Raw genomic sequence first — 19,073 nt, 5'->3', positions numbered from 1 at the left:
AGAAAAAGCACACATTGCTAATATTTTTCTATGAACTAGTCCAATAGTAGTTTACCTTAATTCATCAGAATCTGTCTCACTTAAGGTGCTGTCATCATGACTACAGAGTAGGATATCAGATGAGGAATTCATGTTTTCACAAGTCATACTAGAATCTTTGGAAATCCACTTCTCCTTTTCAGGCTTTTTTACATTTTTCCTATGCATGTCAGAGTCATTGCAGGAAAAAAAAAATCCATCAGGGTATCTTTAAATTATTCTTTATAGAAAAATTTTCATAAAACAGTGAGGGAAATTTATTTTTGCTCTTTTAACACATACAACATTTTACTTCTAGAATAAACTTCCTTAACTAAGGTACTGATCATATCATTCCCCAGATCATAAACTTTTAATAGTCCCTCTCTGTTTGTAGTGCATTAAACTGCACTGTCTGCCTGTGAAGCTTCTTCATCTAAATCCAACAAAGATTCCCACATTCCTTCCCAGAAAACAAGGTTGTTTCCAATCACAGCTGTCTTCTCTAGTCTAGGAATAGATTCTGCTTATTTCTCATCCAACTTATTTTTTAACAGACAATGTTTTCCATTTGTTGCCTGTACTTGGACTAAAAAAGATCAGTCATGTAAATGCAGGTTGTTGTGATTAAACAATTTGTGTGCAAAATATCAGGAATTTATCAAGACAGGCTTTCCTATAGAGACAAGGCCAGGAGAAAGTCTTAATTGATGATTGTAGGTTGAATTCTAAGAATTCATAGAATCCAGGAGGAGGGAAGTGACACTTTCCTTATACTATGCCCTGATCACAACTTGTTTGAAGAATATGTTCATTCCTGGGAGATATATTTTAGAAAAGACAATTAGCACTTAGAATAATTCCAGAGAAGAGAAATCAGGATGGTGAAGGAAAAAGACCTTGTTAAATAAAGGGCAACTGATGATGTTTACCATAAAGAAGAGAAGAGAAAGAACTGGGATGAAAGGAAGTAGTATATGTGCTCAAATATAAAATAAAACAATGTTTAATTGACCCTCCAAAGGCTTTCAATACTAGGCACAGGAAACACATTTGGGATCAATGTATGAAAAACAAAGAACACAAAAGCAACCCACTTCCAAACAACTAAAACTTATTTAAAAAGGAATGGACTGCCTATGGAATTAACACATTCCTTTCTCTCTCTCTCTCTCTCTCTCTCTCTCTCTCTCTCTCTCTCTCTCTCTCTCTCTCTCTCTCTCCTCTCTCTCTCTCCCTCCCTCCCTCCCTCCCTCTCTCTCCCTCCCTCCCTCCCTCCCTCCCTCCCTCCCTCCCTCTCTCTCTCTCTCTCTCTCTCTCTCTCTCTCTCTCTCTCTCTCTCTCTCTCTCTGTGTGTATGTGTGTGTAGGTGTGTGTGACAGAGACAGAGAGACAGGGACAGAGAGACAAAGAGAGGGACAGAGAGATTGTACATGCTAGTTATAACTTTGAGCAAAGGTAGTAAGATTGTTCTTTATTTACCTCAAATGGACTTCACAAACCTACCTGTTGCTCTGTTCATGTAGCTTTTAGATAACTTCATCTTCCTACTCTGATAAAGTTTCAAAGAAGAAATTTAGTGGGAAAAAGCACATTTTGTAATCATTCTTGATATCCATTTTATTCCATCATGTAATTTTATTCTCAGATTTAACAACATTTAAAAAGAATGCTTGCTAGCAACTTACCCTCTTTTGATGCCCTTTTTGTCAAACTTTCCCAAAGAATAGTAATTTCTCTGGTGCTTTAGCAGCATTTCCTCTCTCCAACTGCTAAACACACACCCCAATGAGTTATTTTTACCCAATGGCAAGAAAAATTTTAAAAACAAAAATATTCACAGCAACCACTTTTTGTAGCAGCAAATAACTGGGAATGGCTAAGCAAATTGTGTTTTGTTGATGGATGCATGGTCATTGTGTATGGTTAGAAATCATACTTATATAAAAGCATAAGAATATTTATATGAATTAATGCAAAATGAAATAAGGACAACAGGACAACAATATAAATTTTGACTATAATAATGTTATTATTGAGGACAATAAAATAACTGCAATTTAATACTGTGAAATTATAATGTCAAAGCTTAGTCCAGATGAAAGGGTATCACCTCCTATTTATGCAGGGTGGAAGACTTTCAATATGGAACACTGCATGTAATAGTGATGTATTAATTAGGGATGTTTCACTAGAAGGCTAAGGAAAGAGATCTTGAAAAATGAAGCTGATATAAAAGTAATACAAGATGATTTTTAAGAAAGGAAACTTTCTCTCAATTGTCCATTGCTTTCCTGTGTCTTACTAATAAGTCTAATATGGTTTCACTAATCAAAGGAATAAAGTAGATAACTTTCTGTCTGCATGCAACTATGGTCACAATGTATGAATACTGGCATTGAAGCAGGGAAAGATGCCCTTTTTCAGTGTCTCCCAAATAAGTTATATATTGTTGTTTTCCTAATGTATCTAATTTGTTTTTATCTTAAACTTAATTGTTCAAGGAAAAGTTTTTTAAGGCTATTAAATTACTTTTCAATTTTATTTTCAATAAAAGTAAATCCAGGCTTAATTTTTCAAACACTCTCTACTTTCTAAATGTTAGTCCAGATCACTTCCACATTTCAGCTCTCCTAAGTTGGAATTTTAGATGTCTTCAAGTATGTACAGTCCCAAAATGAATTGTGAACCCTCTTTACTGTATTCCTGTGTCTCATCTTGTGGTGCTAAGACTTTTTTAGATGGGGCAGCAGGTAGTTGTTATTTGTTTTTTTCCTCTTCCTCAACCTGTCCAGTAGCCACATGAGCACTAGAAGGCCTTAAATGCTAGGTGAGCACTGCTCTCTACAACTCTGTCAATTCCCCCTTTTGATTCTTCCATCCTGAAAGGATATTAGCCTTTTTTCTCCTCAGGCCTGTCTTACAGAGTGATGTGTTGGTAAATAGATCTTTTTAATGAGTTGCATGTCTGCAATTAAAAGTGTGAGGTTCTTGAGATTCTAGGTTTTCTGAGTTTTTTGGTGGTATCCGCAGTGCTTGGCTCATGATAAGCACTTAAACGGGTTCATTCTTAGACATTTCTCTATTGATGGGAAACTTTTTAACATCTAAAAGAACCCAACTAATTTTTGGAGTAGCTGTAAGCCTATTCTCATATCTCATTAGCACTTATTATTTATACATTTGCAAACATTTGAAAATTCCCTTGCTTTGCTCCTTGCTATCCATATCTTTTTTTTCATCCTATTCTTTTGGAACCCCTCAAAGGTTATCTAACTCTTTTAATATACACTGATATAACAATTCCAAAATAAAAGAACATACTTACAGTAAGGAACAATATACATTCATGGGACCTTCATTCCTTTCTCAGCAAAAAACAAGTGGATGCAGAGTGAATCAGAATCTAGATTTTTAGAGCAAACTAAACATACCATGAATGTTAATATTTGATAATAAACATATTTTGAATATTTTGACAAACTTACCCCTTAAAAATTGGTGCCCAAGTGCTAAATTTTCCCTGGAGGAAATGCCCATTATTGGAATTTCTTCCCCAGGAAGTGTGTTTTCTTCATCTTTACCAAGCTGATGATTCTCCATTGAAAATATCTCATTAACGTTGCCATCTCTTCTGTTTTTAGTTAATTGATCATCTTTTCTCTCGAATGACTCCATTTCGTTGTGTTGATGCTTTTGCTCCACCTAAAAGGAAAGCTTAGTATCATTGCCACTTTATTCCTTATCTGCCTCTGTGAGAGAGATGTGTGTGTGTGTGTGTGTGTATGTACATATATATGTACATATACACATATCTATTCTTTAATACATAATATTTCATATACGTATTTATATGCTAACTTAGGTACAAATACTAGATTTGTGATTTCTCTAGTACAAGGCTCTACTTGAAGAGAAAATTCCCTCTACCAATTCCACCAATAACTAGAACATGGAGATGTTTATTGACTTGCCTATCTATGTCAGAAGTTGGACTTGAAAAAGGTCTTCTTGGCTCACTATCAAATATGCTATGCTAACTTTAATTTTTCTATTTTATTTTGAAATACACATTATCCTCAATAGATATTACCTTCATTTTTATATCATAGTCAAAAATGATGATAGTTTTATAAGTTTTGTTAGAAAGCAGAAAAATTGGTTCATTTTTCAAAATGATAGCTTAATTATCACCTCATTTTGTTTTCTCATCCTATTTTCACATGCTTCTCTCATTTCTCTCCTTTAACAAGCAGACAGGGATAAAGAGATAAAATAGCTGACTTATTTTTGGCCTTTTTTACCATGTCCCTATGACGAACAAATAGACCCAGTTCATTTTTAACTATAGGATGATTGTTTCCAATCCCATTTCTCATTTCTTTTTCCTTATTGTCAAGTTCAAAAAAGTACTACAAAAAACAAAAACAAAAAATACCCTAAAATTAGTCATTGAAATATTGGGTTAAAAACACAGGAAATTGAGGAGAGTGAGATTTAGGCAATGTGACTGCTACATTATGGAATATCAGTGCTATTCCCTGTGCAGGTGCACTGAATCACAATCTTTTTAGGAAAGAAAAAAAAATTAGGAAAAAACAAAACAAAACAAAAAAACAACCTTAGTCTATTGCTCTCATTTTGTTGATGAGGAATCTGAAGCACAGATACATTAAGTAATTTGGTCAAAGTCATGATAATAAACTAATAGCAGAATCTAGTATTTCTGGGTATAGGCCCCACATTTGATTCAGAATGAATTTGCATTATTTCGTACTTTGTAGAGAGATAGACAGTTGTAGATTGATAGATTTCAGAGTTAGCATTGAGTTTCTCATCAGAAGTTTTAAGCTTAAATACCAAATTGAGATTCTATTTCCTTGTTTGTAAAGATGTCCCAGCACTTTATAGGAATAGAAATGAAGATCAAATGGGAATACTTTGTAATGAGAGTTATACTCTCATGATGTTTGGACAGGACCTTTAAGATCATCAATGGGAGTGACTCCAAGTGAGGAAACTCCCTCCATAAAGTCAGGTCAGCCTCTGCTTCTAGTAGCAGTTGCCTGGTAAAATCAATAGACTTGCCCAAGATAACATAACACATTAGAAGCAGCACTTGAATCTAAGTCTAACTGAATGAGTTTGGCTCTCTCTCCACTATCCTCTCTTTTATCTTCAGTTATTATTGTGAAAGGATAATGATAATTATAAGATAGACACATAACAGTACATATGAACCAAGAGACTCTGGCCATGTAGTCTAACTTCTCTAAGCCTAACTCTTCCTCAGTGATAAGATAAGGGGATTTGACTCCATGACTGTCAATGTTCCAAAAAATAAAACTCAATGAATGAACTATACTAATTTAATAGTATCTAAAGCCAGTCTCTTGCACAACCATATCACAAGTCAGTGTTTTGCTATTGTTTTGCTATCTTTTCTTCTAGTTTACATTATTTCTAAGTGCTAAAATGACAGGTACCTATAGCAAATTAAAATATATTTTGAAAAAGCAAGTCAATGCAAGAAGAGGAGCACTAAACTTGAAGAGAGAAAATCTAGGTTTAAGTTTCAATTCTGTAATTTATTAGTGGTGGAATAGAGAAATAGTAAATTGATGACTGATATTAAATGATTAATTAGCAAAATTGTGTTTCATTTTGTTTTGAAACACAAAAAGTCATGATTTTAGTTATATGAGTAAAGGTAAATAAGCAGATTGTCATAAATGTATTAATTTAGTCAGATGAATTTTTTAGAAATTTCCAAAGTTTGGCTTATGTTTTCAGTATTTTAAGTCACAACACATTACATTTGGTTAAGAAAATAAAAATGACCATAGAAAGCAAAATTCTTTCAAATGTCATATATTACAAGGATTTGCATAAAAGAAAATCTGAGTTCTTTATATGTCTTTTAGTTTGTGTTCTAATTATCTTTAGGCTTATCCTAGTTCTTTTGGTTACCTAGTCTAATATTTCAATTTGTATGTCTGATTTAGAAAATTCATTGGTTACATGCCAAATATTTTGGAAATTGATGGAGTAATTTAGATGACCAAAATAAAAACTGTAAAAAAGATTTTCTGGATAATTTTCTTAATGCAACTTTCAATGTAAATTGTACAAATAGCAAGCATGTGAACATAGCATTTTCATCATATGAAAAATCAATTGCACGGGAGGATTGATGAAGATGAAAAATAAATAGAATATAGAGTGTCAAAAGGTGAATCTACCTCTTTTTCTGATGGTATTTTTTCTTTATCCAATGTCAGGGACTCTGCTTGCAACATTCCTAAATCATTTGTTAATCTTTGTGAATCTTGCTTTAATTTTTTATCCAGGTGCATTTTTGAGATTTTGTCCCCATCTGGAAGGGAGTATCTCCAATGCCTTAGCTCACTGGTAGAGTTACTGGCATTTTAATCACTATCCTCAAATGATATTTCTATATGTTTGGTTTTCTTCTTACATTTTCTTGCAATATAAAGTTCAGGCTTTTTTTCTTGGCTGATTGCATCTTCCTTCATTTCATTTGAGCCCGCTCTTTTTATATTTTCTTCATTATAAGCAAAATCTTCTTCATATATATTAGAAGTACATTCAACTTCTGTGTGAATATCATTCTTAGGCTTTGGGGTGCCAAGAATGTTTTCTTGCAAAGTGCTCTGTAAATTCTGGAAAACAACATTTTCCAAATCATGCTCTCTTCCTTCAGGAAATGACGGATGAAGTCCTGCAGGGAGAGGGCCTTGATATGTCTCCTTTTCCTCAGAGTCACTTAAGGTATTTGCCAAAGTAGATGTAGCTACCTCTCCAAACTCATCTTTTTGGAGTTTCTCTTGAGTGTCATCAGCAATTTGGAACTTTTTCTCAATTTCACCATGCACCTGTGTTAACTTAGTTTTCTTGATTCTAAATTTATTTTTAAATTTCATTTTTTTCTCTTTGTCCCTCATTTTTTCAGGATTTTCTGTGCAATTTGTATCTGCATCTAAATGTATGTCCTTAACATTAGATTTCTTATTGAATTTTGCTTGTGGAGATCTTCTTTTCCAATTCAAAAATGGGAAACAAAGACACTGAAATCGTTTCCTAGATGCTGTTTGTTCTGGTATGCTGGTTGTTTCCAAAGTAACTTTATCCTGGGGTAATGAAATAAGGACAAAGAACAATTAGAACTCAAACAAATAATAGTTAAACTTAATCTTTTAATCTTAGTGTTTTACATAATCCCAAATCATCTATGTTTCAAAAGAATGTTAGAAAAAATTAAATTTTCTCTAAATGAAAGAAAAAAAATGAAATTTTAAAGTAAGTTTTAGCTAGGATATTTTGTATTAGGTTAATATTATACTTGTATTGCATACTATGCATACTATATTCCCAAAAAAACAAATAGAAAAATTTCTCATTTCTTATTTTAATAGTTTTTCCTGCTCTAAAAGGACAATTTTTTAATCAAAAATAGATTGTAAAGAGATTTTGTTTTTAACTGATAAATTTAAATGATAAATTTTGAAATAATAATACAGATCTGCTTAGCCAAAAAAAAAAGTAAAATATAAGGTTGAAATGGGATAAAAAATTAGAGAGATATTTTTAACTAGTAAATTTTTTCACCACATTTATGTGTTTCTCTATTATTCATTTTGTAATTTCTTTGAATTAAAGTTCAAATAAAAGTGTAAAAATAGCAAATGTAAATTATGACGTAAGTGTGAGGAAAACTAGAATGTGATTTAAAGGAAACTTATTTTCAAAAATATATACCTATATAGATTGTCCCCTTCTGAGTTCAGTTCGAGTCCATATAATCTCTCTTTTTTAAAAATTAGAGGATAAGACTGGGCAAGAGAAAACAAATGCTTTTTGCATATAATTAAAGAATAAGAGATAAGAAATGATTACAAAATGATAACTTAGGGACATTAATAGAATTATTCAGCCATGGAGTATTAAGTAACTCTTTCAAAATAGTCAAAATGTGATTCCCTGACCCAGTATAATCATTCAAATGTTCAAATGAGTTGGGATTATAATTCTATAATTAAATGGGACAAACCACAATATCGATGCCTACCTACAGATATTTTGGAATAAATTGTTTTTAGAATCACATCATTTACAAATAACAGTCAAATTTTTTTTTTTCTTGTTCAGTCATGTCTGACTTTTTTCAAGACCTACAAACAGCTTCTTCCGTATCTAAAGACCCACTGAATTCTATTAATTGCTAACCCTGGCCAAAACAATCCAGGAGCCTGGGACTCCACACACCTTCAAGATCATAAAAAGGAAATCCTGGAGTCCACTCTTGGCAGGAGCCCTAAAACATGGTGTCCTTACACTGGCCATGTAAGAGTTCCTGTCTACCCAGGGACCAGCTCTGGCCCTGGCATCTTTCTACCTTTACCCTTACTTCCAAACCCCTACAATACACCTTTTTTTTTTTTTTTTTTTTTTTTTTTATCAATCTAGGTTTTCGGGTCTGTAAATTCCTTTACAGGGACTCTGCGCCATCACTAGACTGCTTTGAACTATGTATCCTTGCACCAAACCCAAAGGGGTTCCCCTTCCCTAACTCTCATCAAATCTTCCTGACTCCAGATCTGAATCTCTATCTCCTATGCCACTTAGTTGTTGACAAATATGTAGAATATATTTATACTTTAAATTGCATTGAATGTCATTTCTCCAAAATTAGACATTTATTAACTCCTACTTGAATTGAGATGGCAAAATCTTATTGGGCTGATTTTCATTATATCCCAAACAAACAGATTCAGCAAGAAAACAAAAGCACTACAACTGCATAAGAATATCATCCACAATATCCCTAAAAAGTTGACAGTGAGCTTCCAGCTAGAGACATTAATTGTTGGGGTCCATATTGCCTTCTAAAGCAGTTATGTTTTTTGTTGCTCTATCCATGATGGAGAATCTGTTATTTCCTTTAATGAACACAGATCAAGCAATAGAATCTTTTCATGTAAAACTAAGGGCTGAAGTATAGACCTCAATGATAACTATTTTCTGTTCTATATCATGGCTATTCCTGTAGCTGAAACCTATGGATTTTAAGAAGATATTCAATTCACTGATTTGTTGATGAGTGTGCTAGTATTTGGGCAATACTCAGATTAAAATTCAATAATTAATTCACGAGGATGTTATCCGATCTGAATTGTTGATTTTTAAGAAATCACATTGGAACAGTCATTTCAATTCTTGTTTCTAGGCAGAGAAATAATGATTCAAAAATATGATTGAAATGTATTGTCTAGAAAAGATTGTGAAAAGGTTGTGAACTGGAATCTCGTTGTAGAAAGATGGTGTTGGGAAGGTAAAGCTGTGTGACCTGCTTTGTTTTTCAAGCCTCTCTTGTCTCTTGATTGTGCAGGTTGTTCTAACAAAATGAACATGATAAAAAGACTATTGAGAGCAGATTCTATCTTGCAAAAAGCATCTGAAACCTGGACTTTAGAACTCTTCTGATTTCAGTTAAAGAAGATATTACTAGTTAGTGAGACTAAAGCATGACACATCCTGAGTCTATTCCCCACTGAGCTCAAGTAATGTGGTTAGGGTTAGCACCAAAAAAAACCCTTCAGCTAATTTGCACATTGAACTGAAAAATCTTTGCCTAAAATCTTTGAGTAATTACAGTTTACCAGGGAGTTGTCATGGTATTAGGAAAGGTTAACGTTGTTATGAATTCCTTGGAAGTTCCATCATGAGTAATAAATAGTTCCTGCATATTTCCCATAAGAAAATCCAAAGATGAATCATTAAGAATTCATATGTGTTCAATAGAACAAAATATACTAGATATCTCAGAAGTTTCACTTTAAAAAAAATTCTCATCATTCTAAAGATAGAAGACTAGATCCAAGGAATGTCAAAACCCAGTGTGCCTGGATTTCAACAAGTATTTCAAAAAGTTTCTCACAAGATCTTTGTGGCCTAGGAGAAAAATGTGGACTGTATTAAAGAAAAATTTGGTAGATTAGGAGTAGTTTCACTGGGTGGATTTTAACAACACCAATTTTCCTGGAGGGCAAAGGGTAGCTTTACCTCCAGGGCTTTCTCTATCCAACACTTTACACTGATAATCAGGATGAAGTAATAGATCTAATGCTTATTAGCAGAATTGTCAATGGAATGGGATTGATAGAGGATACAGAAGAAATAAATCAAAGAACTGAGATTCCAATGGATCTTTATAGATTAGAACAAGGAGGTAGTGCTAACAAGGAATATCTCAAAGGGGACAAATTAAAATACTGGAATTATATTTTTAAAAAGCAGCTGCATATGTATACAATGGGGCAAAACAGTTTTTCATAAAAATTCTCCAAGACCAAGAAATGTTTGTTAGTGGGACATAAGTTTAATATGATGAGGGTATCAAAAGGGATTATATGATCTTTGCAGCAAAAGTGACGGGCCTTATTCTATCTTCATAATTCCACATGATTATGTTTAGGTAGGACACTGGAAAAGTGCAGTCCAGAGGAACTAAAAGAGTCATTAGAAATCAACCACGATTTATATCATAGGACAGTCCGGTAATTAAGTAGAGGTGTCTAGTTTTCAAAAAAGACAATTTAAAAGATGCCAGGAATCGAGAAAGAGCTATCAATTTGTCAATCCTTTCCGTGTCCTGGGCCAGGTGAGGTTTCCCGTGATGTCGTCAAAAAACTAGGGAATTTCTTCAACTTCATTCTTTAACTCAGAACCATTAGCCCTGGCTGCACATTATAGAAAGCTATAATTTAGCTCACTATAAGAAAACATCCCAAACTATCAGAGCTGTTCAATATACAGTGGGCTGATTTACTTGGGGAGTAACTTTTCAATCACATCAAATTTTCTACTTTTTTGGGGGGATTCTGCAGACAGGATTTGTTAATTCTGACAAAGATAAACTAGATTCACTTTGATCATCAATGCTAAGATATTATTATGATGGCATCTTCAATGCCATACATTGACATTTTTATATATTGATGGAATTTAGTATATTTTTTCGAACGTGACATACATTTCCAGATATTGATATTCCAGGTTATCCTGCCATCAGTGACAAAAATGTTAGCTTGCCTAACAAAAAAATCAGAACATATTTTTAAAAATGTGCTCTTTCACATGCTTCCAGATCTATGGTATTTCTGTTATCATAATTATTTTGCTGAATAAAGGGAAAACAATGAAATAATCAAGTAGTTTAACTAACTTCTTTATCATTTAAGAAATGTTCAAAATTGCAGTATCCTTGGATTACTCTTTTTCTTCTATTATTACCTAGCTAGGGTTGGAGTTTTGCTGTTGGTCCCTATACCCACAAAGAACATTTCAACTCCTAAAAAAAGACAAAAATACATTTTAAAGTACACTAAGTTCTGAAAATCACTTCCAGTAAAATTTGTATGAAAGACACTTTTAAATCTGAATAGAAGTAAGTGCAAGGGATAATGTTGTAAAAAATTACCCATGCATATGTACTGTCAAAAAATGTTATAATTATAAAATAAAATAAAAAATTAAAAAAAAAATGAAAGACACTTTTACTAAAATAAAATATCAGAAATTACAGTATCTATTGTTGTATAACAAATGGTCAGTAGAATGATTTTACAGAGGCCTGAGGAGAATTACATGATGATGCTCAGAGAAATAAACAGAATTAGGAAATCATCATGCATGGCAACAAGAAGAATATACGATGATCAATTCTGATAGATGTGCCTATTTCCAACCATGAGATGATTCAGATCCATTCCAATAATCTTGTGATGAAGAGAGCCATCTACACCCAGAAAGAGGACTGTGTAAACTGAGAATGGACCACAACATATCATTTTCACTCTTTCTGTTGTTTGCTTGTATTTTGTTTCCTTTGTCAATTATGTTTTTCCTTTTTCAATTGATTTTTCTTGTGCAGCAAGATATTTATATAAATATGTATACATATATTGGAATTAACACATATTTTAACATATTTAACATGTATTGGATTACCATGGAAAATGATGAAGAGAAGAAAGGGAAAATTTGGAACACAAGATTTTGCAAGGATCAATGTTGAAAAATTACTCATGCATATGGTCTATAAATAAGAAGCTTTAATAAAAATCTGTAAAAAAGGAAAATTTAACATCACTTTTCCATACCTGTTCCTGGTCACTTTTATCAAAAATGTCCTGGCTTCCATCTGGTGGTCCTTTACATTTCAATTCTTGTTTCAAGTCTAAGTAATATTTAAGTGAAAATTTATTTTATTTAGAATTATTTTTCTTATATGAATGAAATCCTCTCCTTATTAACAGTAATGGCAGTTGTGACAGATAATGATTTTATCTATTGTAATCTATGTTCAGATAAGTCATAAAATATCAGAAATTTCTACCTTATTAATTAATTAATTTGATTATTTTGCTATTTCAATCTACTGCTAGATTTTAAGCTTTTTGTGAGATGCTCATTTTAAAACCTTTCAGTTTTGTAAGTAATTTTTAAAAAAGCATCACTGGTCTAATTCTGCAATTATTAATTCAATGTTATTACCATGTAAAATTCCCCTCAACTTATATAAATTAACATTCATGAAAAACCAAGCTATTTACAGAGATATTGATAATACATCTCAGAAAATAAAATTTAAAACTTTGAATATCATTTATTTTATGATAAAAATTAGTTTATCATACATCAGTCCAAAACATCTTAACAAATTTTGTACTACCATAAACTATATAAAGTTAGGCTTAGTATATATCGGTCTACTCGGCACTAAGAAACTGAAGGAGGGTTAGAACGTTGACAATGGAAACAAATGCTTCCATAACAGCATGAAACAGATTTAATTAGTAATATAACCATTTTAACTAACTTGCTTATTAATATTTTTGCTCATAAAACTAGGCTAAAAAAGTCATTAATTTTCCTCTTTCTAAATACATAATAGACAAATTGCCTGATACATTTCTACCCTTATTGTTTTGTTTTGTTTCCTTCATTCATGGATGCACCATTTTCTGATTGGGGAAGACAGTGTTTCAGTGACTATGGACAGGTGGACAGGAGAGACTGATAGCATATGTGCTGCTAGAAGTGACCCATATTTCTTCCTATGTGTATACTCTGTGTGGGCGCCATTGCAAGTCTGACAGTTCAGTGATGATGTTATTTTTTTTTTACCTCAGAAATTAATGAAGTAGACAATATATAACTCATACTCATTGGATAGGAGAAGTCACCTTCTGTCCATCAGTTTCTAGAATATCTGGAACAATGAACTCATTTGATCCATAGTTCCCTTTATGAAAAGTTCGGAAAAACAAAAGGGTATTGTATCTAATTTGAATAAGCCTTACAATGGATGACAGTGTCATGTACATAATAGTAGGTACTTTGTAACTTTAGTCTATTGTGTTTTTGTTTTTGTTTTTTGCTGAGGCAATGGAGGTGACTTGCCCAGGGTTGCACAGCTAGGAAGTTGAAGTGTCTGAGACAGATTTGAACTCAGGTCCTCCTGGCTTCAGAGCTAGTGCTCTATCCACTATACCAACAAGCTGCCCCAGTTGATCATGTGTATAATGAATATGCCTTTAAAAGAAACCAACAAATTGAGATATTGGGAAATAATTATCAAGAAGACTAGTAAACTCCAGAAAAACTTTATGGAGTTTGCACATGACAAAGTTTCTGAAAAGGGAGATTTCACCAGATGGCCTGAAAGGACACAGGGCAGGACAATATGTAGGAAAATGATGAAAATAGTTTGGATGAAAAAGAGGGAACACAAACAGGACGAAGTAGGGCTGAAAAGGTGAGAGTCTTCCTGTCCAGGGCTTTAGGGGCCCCCATTTCTGCATCTGCTAAATTATTAGTGGCAAATGATTTCCCTCTCCCCTTCCCCAGTTATGTGAAAACTTTTCTTTTTCAGTTTGTATTTTCCGTTCACCTCATTTTAACATTCTTAAACTATTGTTACTAGACTCTAAGGTTCAGCAAAGTAGGCCAACAAAGAACTCTCAAGGACATCTGGAGCTCCTCCTATTCAGTGTGAAAGGAAAGGAGTCTTTGGTTGCTCTCTCCCCACCCTGGTTCCAAAACAGCATCTTCCCCTATCTATTTCTCACTTCCTATTGCCTGCTCTTTTTTTCACCCTTTCTCACTTACTAACATTTATTGACATTATGCTAGAGTACAAAAGTCTGAACAGAAACAGAATAATCTAGCAACTTCTGAAGGTTTTTAAAAATGAATTTTTATGACAAGTATCTTCAGGTTACACTTTACAGGAAGTAAATAAATTAAAGACTTCAGCATCTGGGGGTGAGAGACATCAATGAAGTTAGAGAGGCAGGCCTGCAATGAGGAAGGTTTCAGCCCAAGTTCCACCTCTGAAACACACTGGTTGTGTGACTATGAACAAACTTTCAGTGCTCTAGGCAATTCTCTGAGGCTTTGTTTCAATGAAGTTTAAGGTCTAGTCTCTATCACCAAAAAACAAATAAAGAAAGAAATAAATGATGTGACATGACCTCATATCATAGAAGTTGTCATCTGTATAACTAACCAATTCAGCTGAAAAGTAACTCATTCAGTTTGCTAAAACTAAGCACATTGCAAAGGCTGGAGGAATATTAGCAGAGACACTTCCTAGAGCCAATTAGTCACTCCACATCATGTATAGCTTATTTCTTTGTCCATTAACCTCTTGCCTTCAACAATATTGATTATAGTACTGTGAGTAGCAGTGGGACAACATGCAATTTCTTATCTTCTATCTATTTGATGATACTTTACTCCAGCCCCAACATTCTATCCCCTATTTTTCCAGCTCTCACATACATTATATTTTTGGTTGCTGAGGCAATTGGGGTTAAGTGATACTCAACTAGGAAGTGTTAAGTGCATGAAAATAGATTTGAACTCAGGTCATCCTGAATTCAGGGCTGGTGCTCTATCCACTGCCTAACCTATCTGCCCCTTCTTTTTCCTTTTTTAATTGAAACCCCACTTTCTACACAATATAAACTTACCTTCATGTTGTCCCAAAGAAATAACGTCTTGTATATTTTGACTTGTAGATGCAAATATATGTTCTGAAGATCTTTCCAAGACACTTTCAAAGGAACACTGATAAAATAAAAACATCAACAAAATTGTTAACAAGTCCACTGATTAAAGTACTCCTAAATGTTTTCTACAATTAAATTGTGAAGAATTTCCACCTAGAGAGAAGGATCTATAGAAAACACAATATTTTTACAACATTTTCTTCAAAAGAACCGTTTCATGCTTACACTTTTCATGATTATTTTCTATCTTTTTTTTTTCTTTAGAGGAGATAACTCTGAGTTTTCATACAGAAATGGTTGAACTTGTAAGGAAGGATAAAATTCTAACTCAGGATATCATTATGATTGTCATTACATAATACATAAAATAATATTTTTCACATGCTAAATATATGTGAGAAGAAAATGTTTTTGTACATAATCCCTCTTAAATAGTGGCCTATTTAATAGAGGCCTAAGCTTGGAATCAGGAAGATTGCTCTTTATGAATTAAATTCTGGCCTCAGACACTAGCTGTATGCCCCTGGACAATTCATTGAATCTCATTTGTCTCAATTCCTTACTAAGAAGGAAATGACAAACTATTTCTATTCCTTTGACAAGAAAATACTAAATGTGCTCTTGAAGAGCCAGACACAAATAAAATGATTAAATGACAACAAAGCCTTGGCCAGTCCAATTTGATCTATGTTTGACCTATCTATCCATCTATCCATTCATTTATCGATCTATCTATCTATATATGTATGTATGTCTGAAATGTGTATATGTATCTAAAACATATACACACTGATATATATTATACACTTATTCCAATATATATACATGTCTACTATAAATATATATATATATATATATATATAGAATTATATATATATACATTAATACAAAAATACATACAAAGAAAAACAAACAAAAGACAAAATGTTTTAAAAAGTATATAAAAAAGATGAGAATATGTCTTATATAAATTTGCCAGTGGCATTTCTCTAATCATCACAGAAACAGAAAATTTAACTTAACCACAATGCAGATCTATTATACTATATAATTCATTGTTACTAGTTGGGTATTCAATATCCAACTCTACCCCTCTCTCATACTTAGATTAGGAGTTTTTCTCTTGGTTTAATTTCTTGTTCTCATGCTTGATGTTTTTTTTTTTTTTCCTTGTTTTTGCTGATGCAATTGGGGTTAAGTGACTTGCCCAGGGTCACACAGCTAAAATGTGTTAAATGTCTGAGATCACATTTGACTTCAGGGCTGGTGCTCTATCCACTGTTCCACCTAGCTGCCCCTCTGCTTGCTTGCTTTAATTCACTTAAGGACCCTCCAAATCATGAGGTTGTTTTTTATTTTTTTTTAATTTCTCAAGTGGTATCTGATACAAAAAACTGTCTCCTTTCTTCATTTTACATACATTCGTAAGCACAGGCATATTTGTTTTCTTGTTTTCATATTTTATGCTTCTATCTTTGGTTATTTCCAACATAAAGCTGAGAGCTAATCCATTTAACTGTTCTTGTTGCAAAAGAGACTGTGCTGTAATTCAGATTTCTGACACTCATTTGCCAGAAGAAATGGAAACCATCTGACTTTTCTCAAATTCCTAAAATTTAAGCAATCTATGAGATAATTCCATTGAAATGTTTCCCGACAACACATTAAAAAGTTGTCAGCTTGTAATCATATAAGCCCCCCAAAACTTTGCAACTTCTTCATTTCTATTTATGATACTTATATTTTACAGGTACTTAGCCTTTAAAAAACTCAGTTATGGCCTTTTCTCTCTGCAACCCAATAATGGGTACATACTGCTGAATCTTTCTCTAAAATGAACAAGTTATTGTTTAACATTTCATATTTCCACAACCACTCCATTTTGTTTTATTTTATCATCTTGCATCCTACTGAAATGACTTTTTGGCCTATAATGTATATCTGTTCCAGGTAATCTTTCAGTCTGATTTCAATGTTTTTTAAAAATATGTTTCAATATGTTATTATACTCTATATGAAAAGACAGTGACTCCCAAGACTCTCTCTTTTATAGAAAATAATTTATGTTCCCATTACAGGTCCTCTATTATAGCTAAATGTCAAGACTTACATTACTTGGAAACATCCCTATCTTTTGCCTATCCTCTCTCCTAGAAGTTTTCCTCCTTCTTTTAAGCCAATCAAGTTTTGACCTTATTATTAAGGCCTAAGTATTACCTCTTGTCTTTCCTGATTAAGCACAATTAATTATGTCATTTCTTTTGTATTGGACTCAGCAGTAGTATGTACAATTTGAAAAGAAAAAATATAGCTATATATAATATGTACACACTGGGGCAAAATTGTTTTTCTTAGAATGTCTTGTGACAAAGACCTACATGTATTAGTTATTGTGCTATAAGTTTAAAACGATGTGACTTTCAAAAAGGCAAAAGTAGGACAGCATTCTTACTGAGACAAGATAGGCTTATACCCTGTCTTGGTAAAATCACATATTTATTACGGTACTTAGGACAATGGAAATTTGCAAGTTAGAGGACCCTTAAAGACTTTAGAAGTCATCCATGACTTCTACTCGATAGAAAAAATACATATTTAAAACAGAAGTCTTGTACTATGTGTGTGTGTGTGTGTGTGTGTGTGTGTGTGTGTGTGAGGTGTGTGTGTTATAGGTCTCTTTTAGTTTTGTAAACTTATGGAACACTATTCAAAGAAATATTTTTAGGTTTATAAAATAAAAAACACAAGTTTATATAGGAAATGGATTAAAAATTAGAAAATCATTCATCCATTCCAATTGCTACCACCACAAATTTATGATATATAACTGGACCCTTAAGGGAACCCTATGATACCTTCCTTATCAAGTGACTATCCCAATCCCCACAGCAGCTCTTCCACAACTTTTCATCCTCTCTCAAATTTTCCATGGTTTCTTTCTTGCCCACACTTTGAAATGAGAAATTTGCTTCAAATTTTACTAAAAAAAATGAGGCTGTTTGAAATGAGCTCCCTCACCTCTTCTCTTCCACATCTCCTATCTCTCAGATGCCTTCTGCCAATATCTCCTTCATTCCTACCTTGCATGATGAAGTAGGCTTACTCCTTACCAAGCTTGAGCTTTAAAACTTATTCAGGTGACCCTGTGCCATCCCATCTCCTCCAACAGATTTCCCCCCTCACTCATGCCAACTCTATTATTTATTTTTAATTTCTGTAATCTATTCCATATCCCTTACAAACATGTCCATTTTGCCAACATGCTGAAAATCCTCTCTAGACATTTTAATCCCTGTTATCATCCTTTCTTTTTTTTTTTTTTTTTGTAGTGCCCTAAGCCACAACCGTATTGTACTGCCTTTTTACTGCAAGCAGCCAGAAATGTAAGCAAGTAACAGACAGAATGGAAGTAGACTTTTCAAAATGTCTTAAAACAAGGGACCATGAAATTGGAACCCAATGTTTACAAAATAAAGAAATATGGGTCACAAACCCCAAAATACCTACCAAAAATATGGACATGTGAACAAAAATCGTGGTTAGAGCACTGAAGCTGCATTCACAAAGATCTGAGTTCAATTTCAATTTCTCTCTCAAACATTTACTAGCTGTGTGACCCTGCAGTAATCCTAATTAACAGCTATTTGTTTCAGTTTCCTCATTTGTCAAATGGTAATGATAATAGTATTTACATCTGAGGATTGTTGTGTGAATCAAATGTAATGTGCTGAGTATAATATCTACCATGGGAAAAGTACTATATAAATATTTATTATTTATCAATGATATATAACCCATTACTAATCCAACAAATTTACTAAGGAAAAAAAAAACATCATTAAGTCATATTTTTATATGTAAGTTACTCTACTAGATTCAATGGGAGAGTCTAAAAAAAACCCAGATTTTTTTTGCCCAAGGAAAAATGTGGTATCAATAGACCTCAAAAGAGGGGGA

At 33.1% G+C, this 19,073-nt stretch overlaps 1 protein-coding gene across 12 annotated transcripts in view; it reads right to left on the bottom strand.

Annotated features, from left to right (window-relative positions):
• LOC141544742 (uncharacterized) overlaps nucleotides 1–19,073 on the bottom strand; it is a 146,522-nt gene that overhangs the window by 8,517 nt on the left and 118,932 nt on the right. For 11 of the 12 annotated variants that reach the window (XM_074271249.1, XM_074271238.1, XM_074271240.1 and 8 more), the window contains exons 9-13: nucleotides 15,078–15,174; nucleotides 12,201–12,277; nucleotides 6,261–7,169; nucleotides 1,525–3,723; nucleotides 56–199 (exon numbers count right to left, since the gene is read on the bottom strand). In XM_074271249.1, the coding sequence (XP_074127350.1) occupies nucleotides 6,447–7,169; nucleotides 12,201–12,277; nucleotides 15,078–15,174 (897 nt within the window). In that variant the 3' untranslated portion in view covers nucleotides 56–199; nucleotides 1,525–3,723; nucleotides 6,261–6,446. The remainder of the gene's footprint in view (nucleotides 1–55; nucleotides 200–1,524; nucleotides 3,724–6,260; nucleotides 7,170–12,200; nucleotides 12,278–15,077; nucleotides 15,175–19,073) is intronic. The other variant, XM_074271244.1, reaches the window with a different exon arrangement.

This window comes from Sminthopsis crassicaudata, chromosome 5, assembly GCF_048593235.1.
Source record: "Sminthopsis crassicaudata isolate SCR6 chromosome 5, ASM4859323v1, whole genome shotgun sequence".
Taxonomy (NCBI): domain Eukaryota; kingdom Metazoa; phylum Chordata; class Mammalia; order Dasyuromorphia; family Dasyuridae; genus Sminthopsis; species Sminthopsis crassicaudata.
This window is presented reverse-complemented; position numbering and strand designations above follow the sequence as displayed.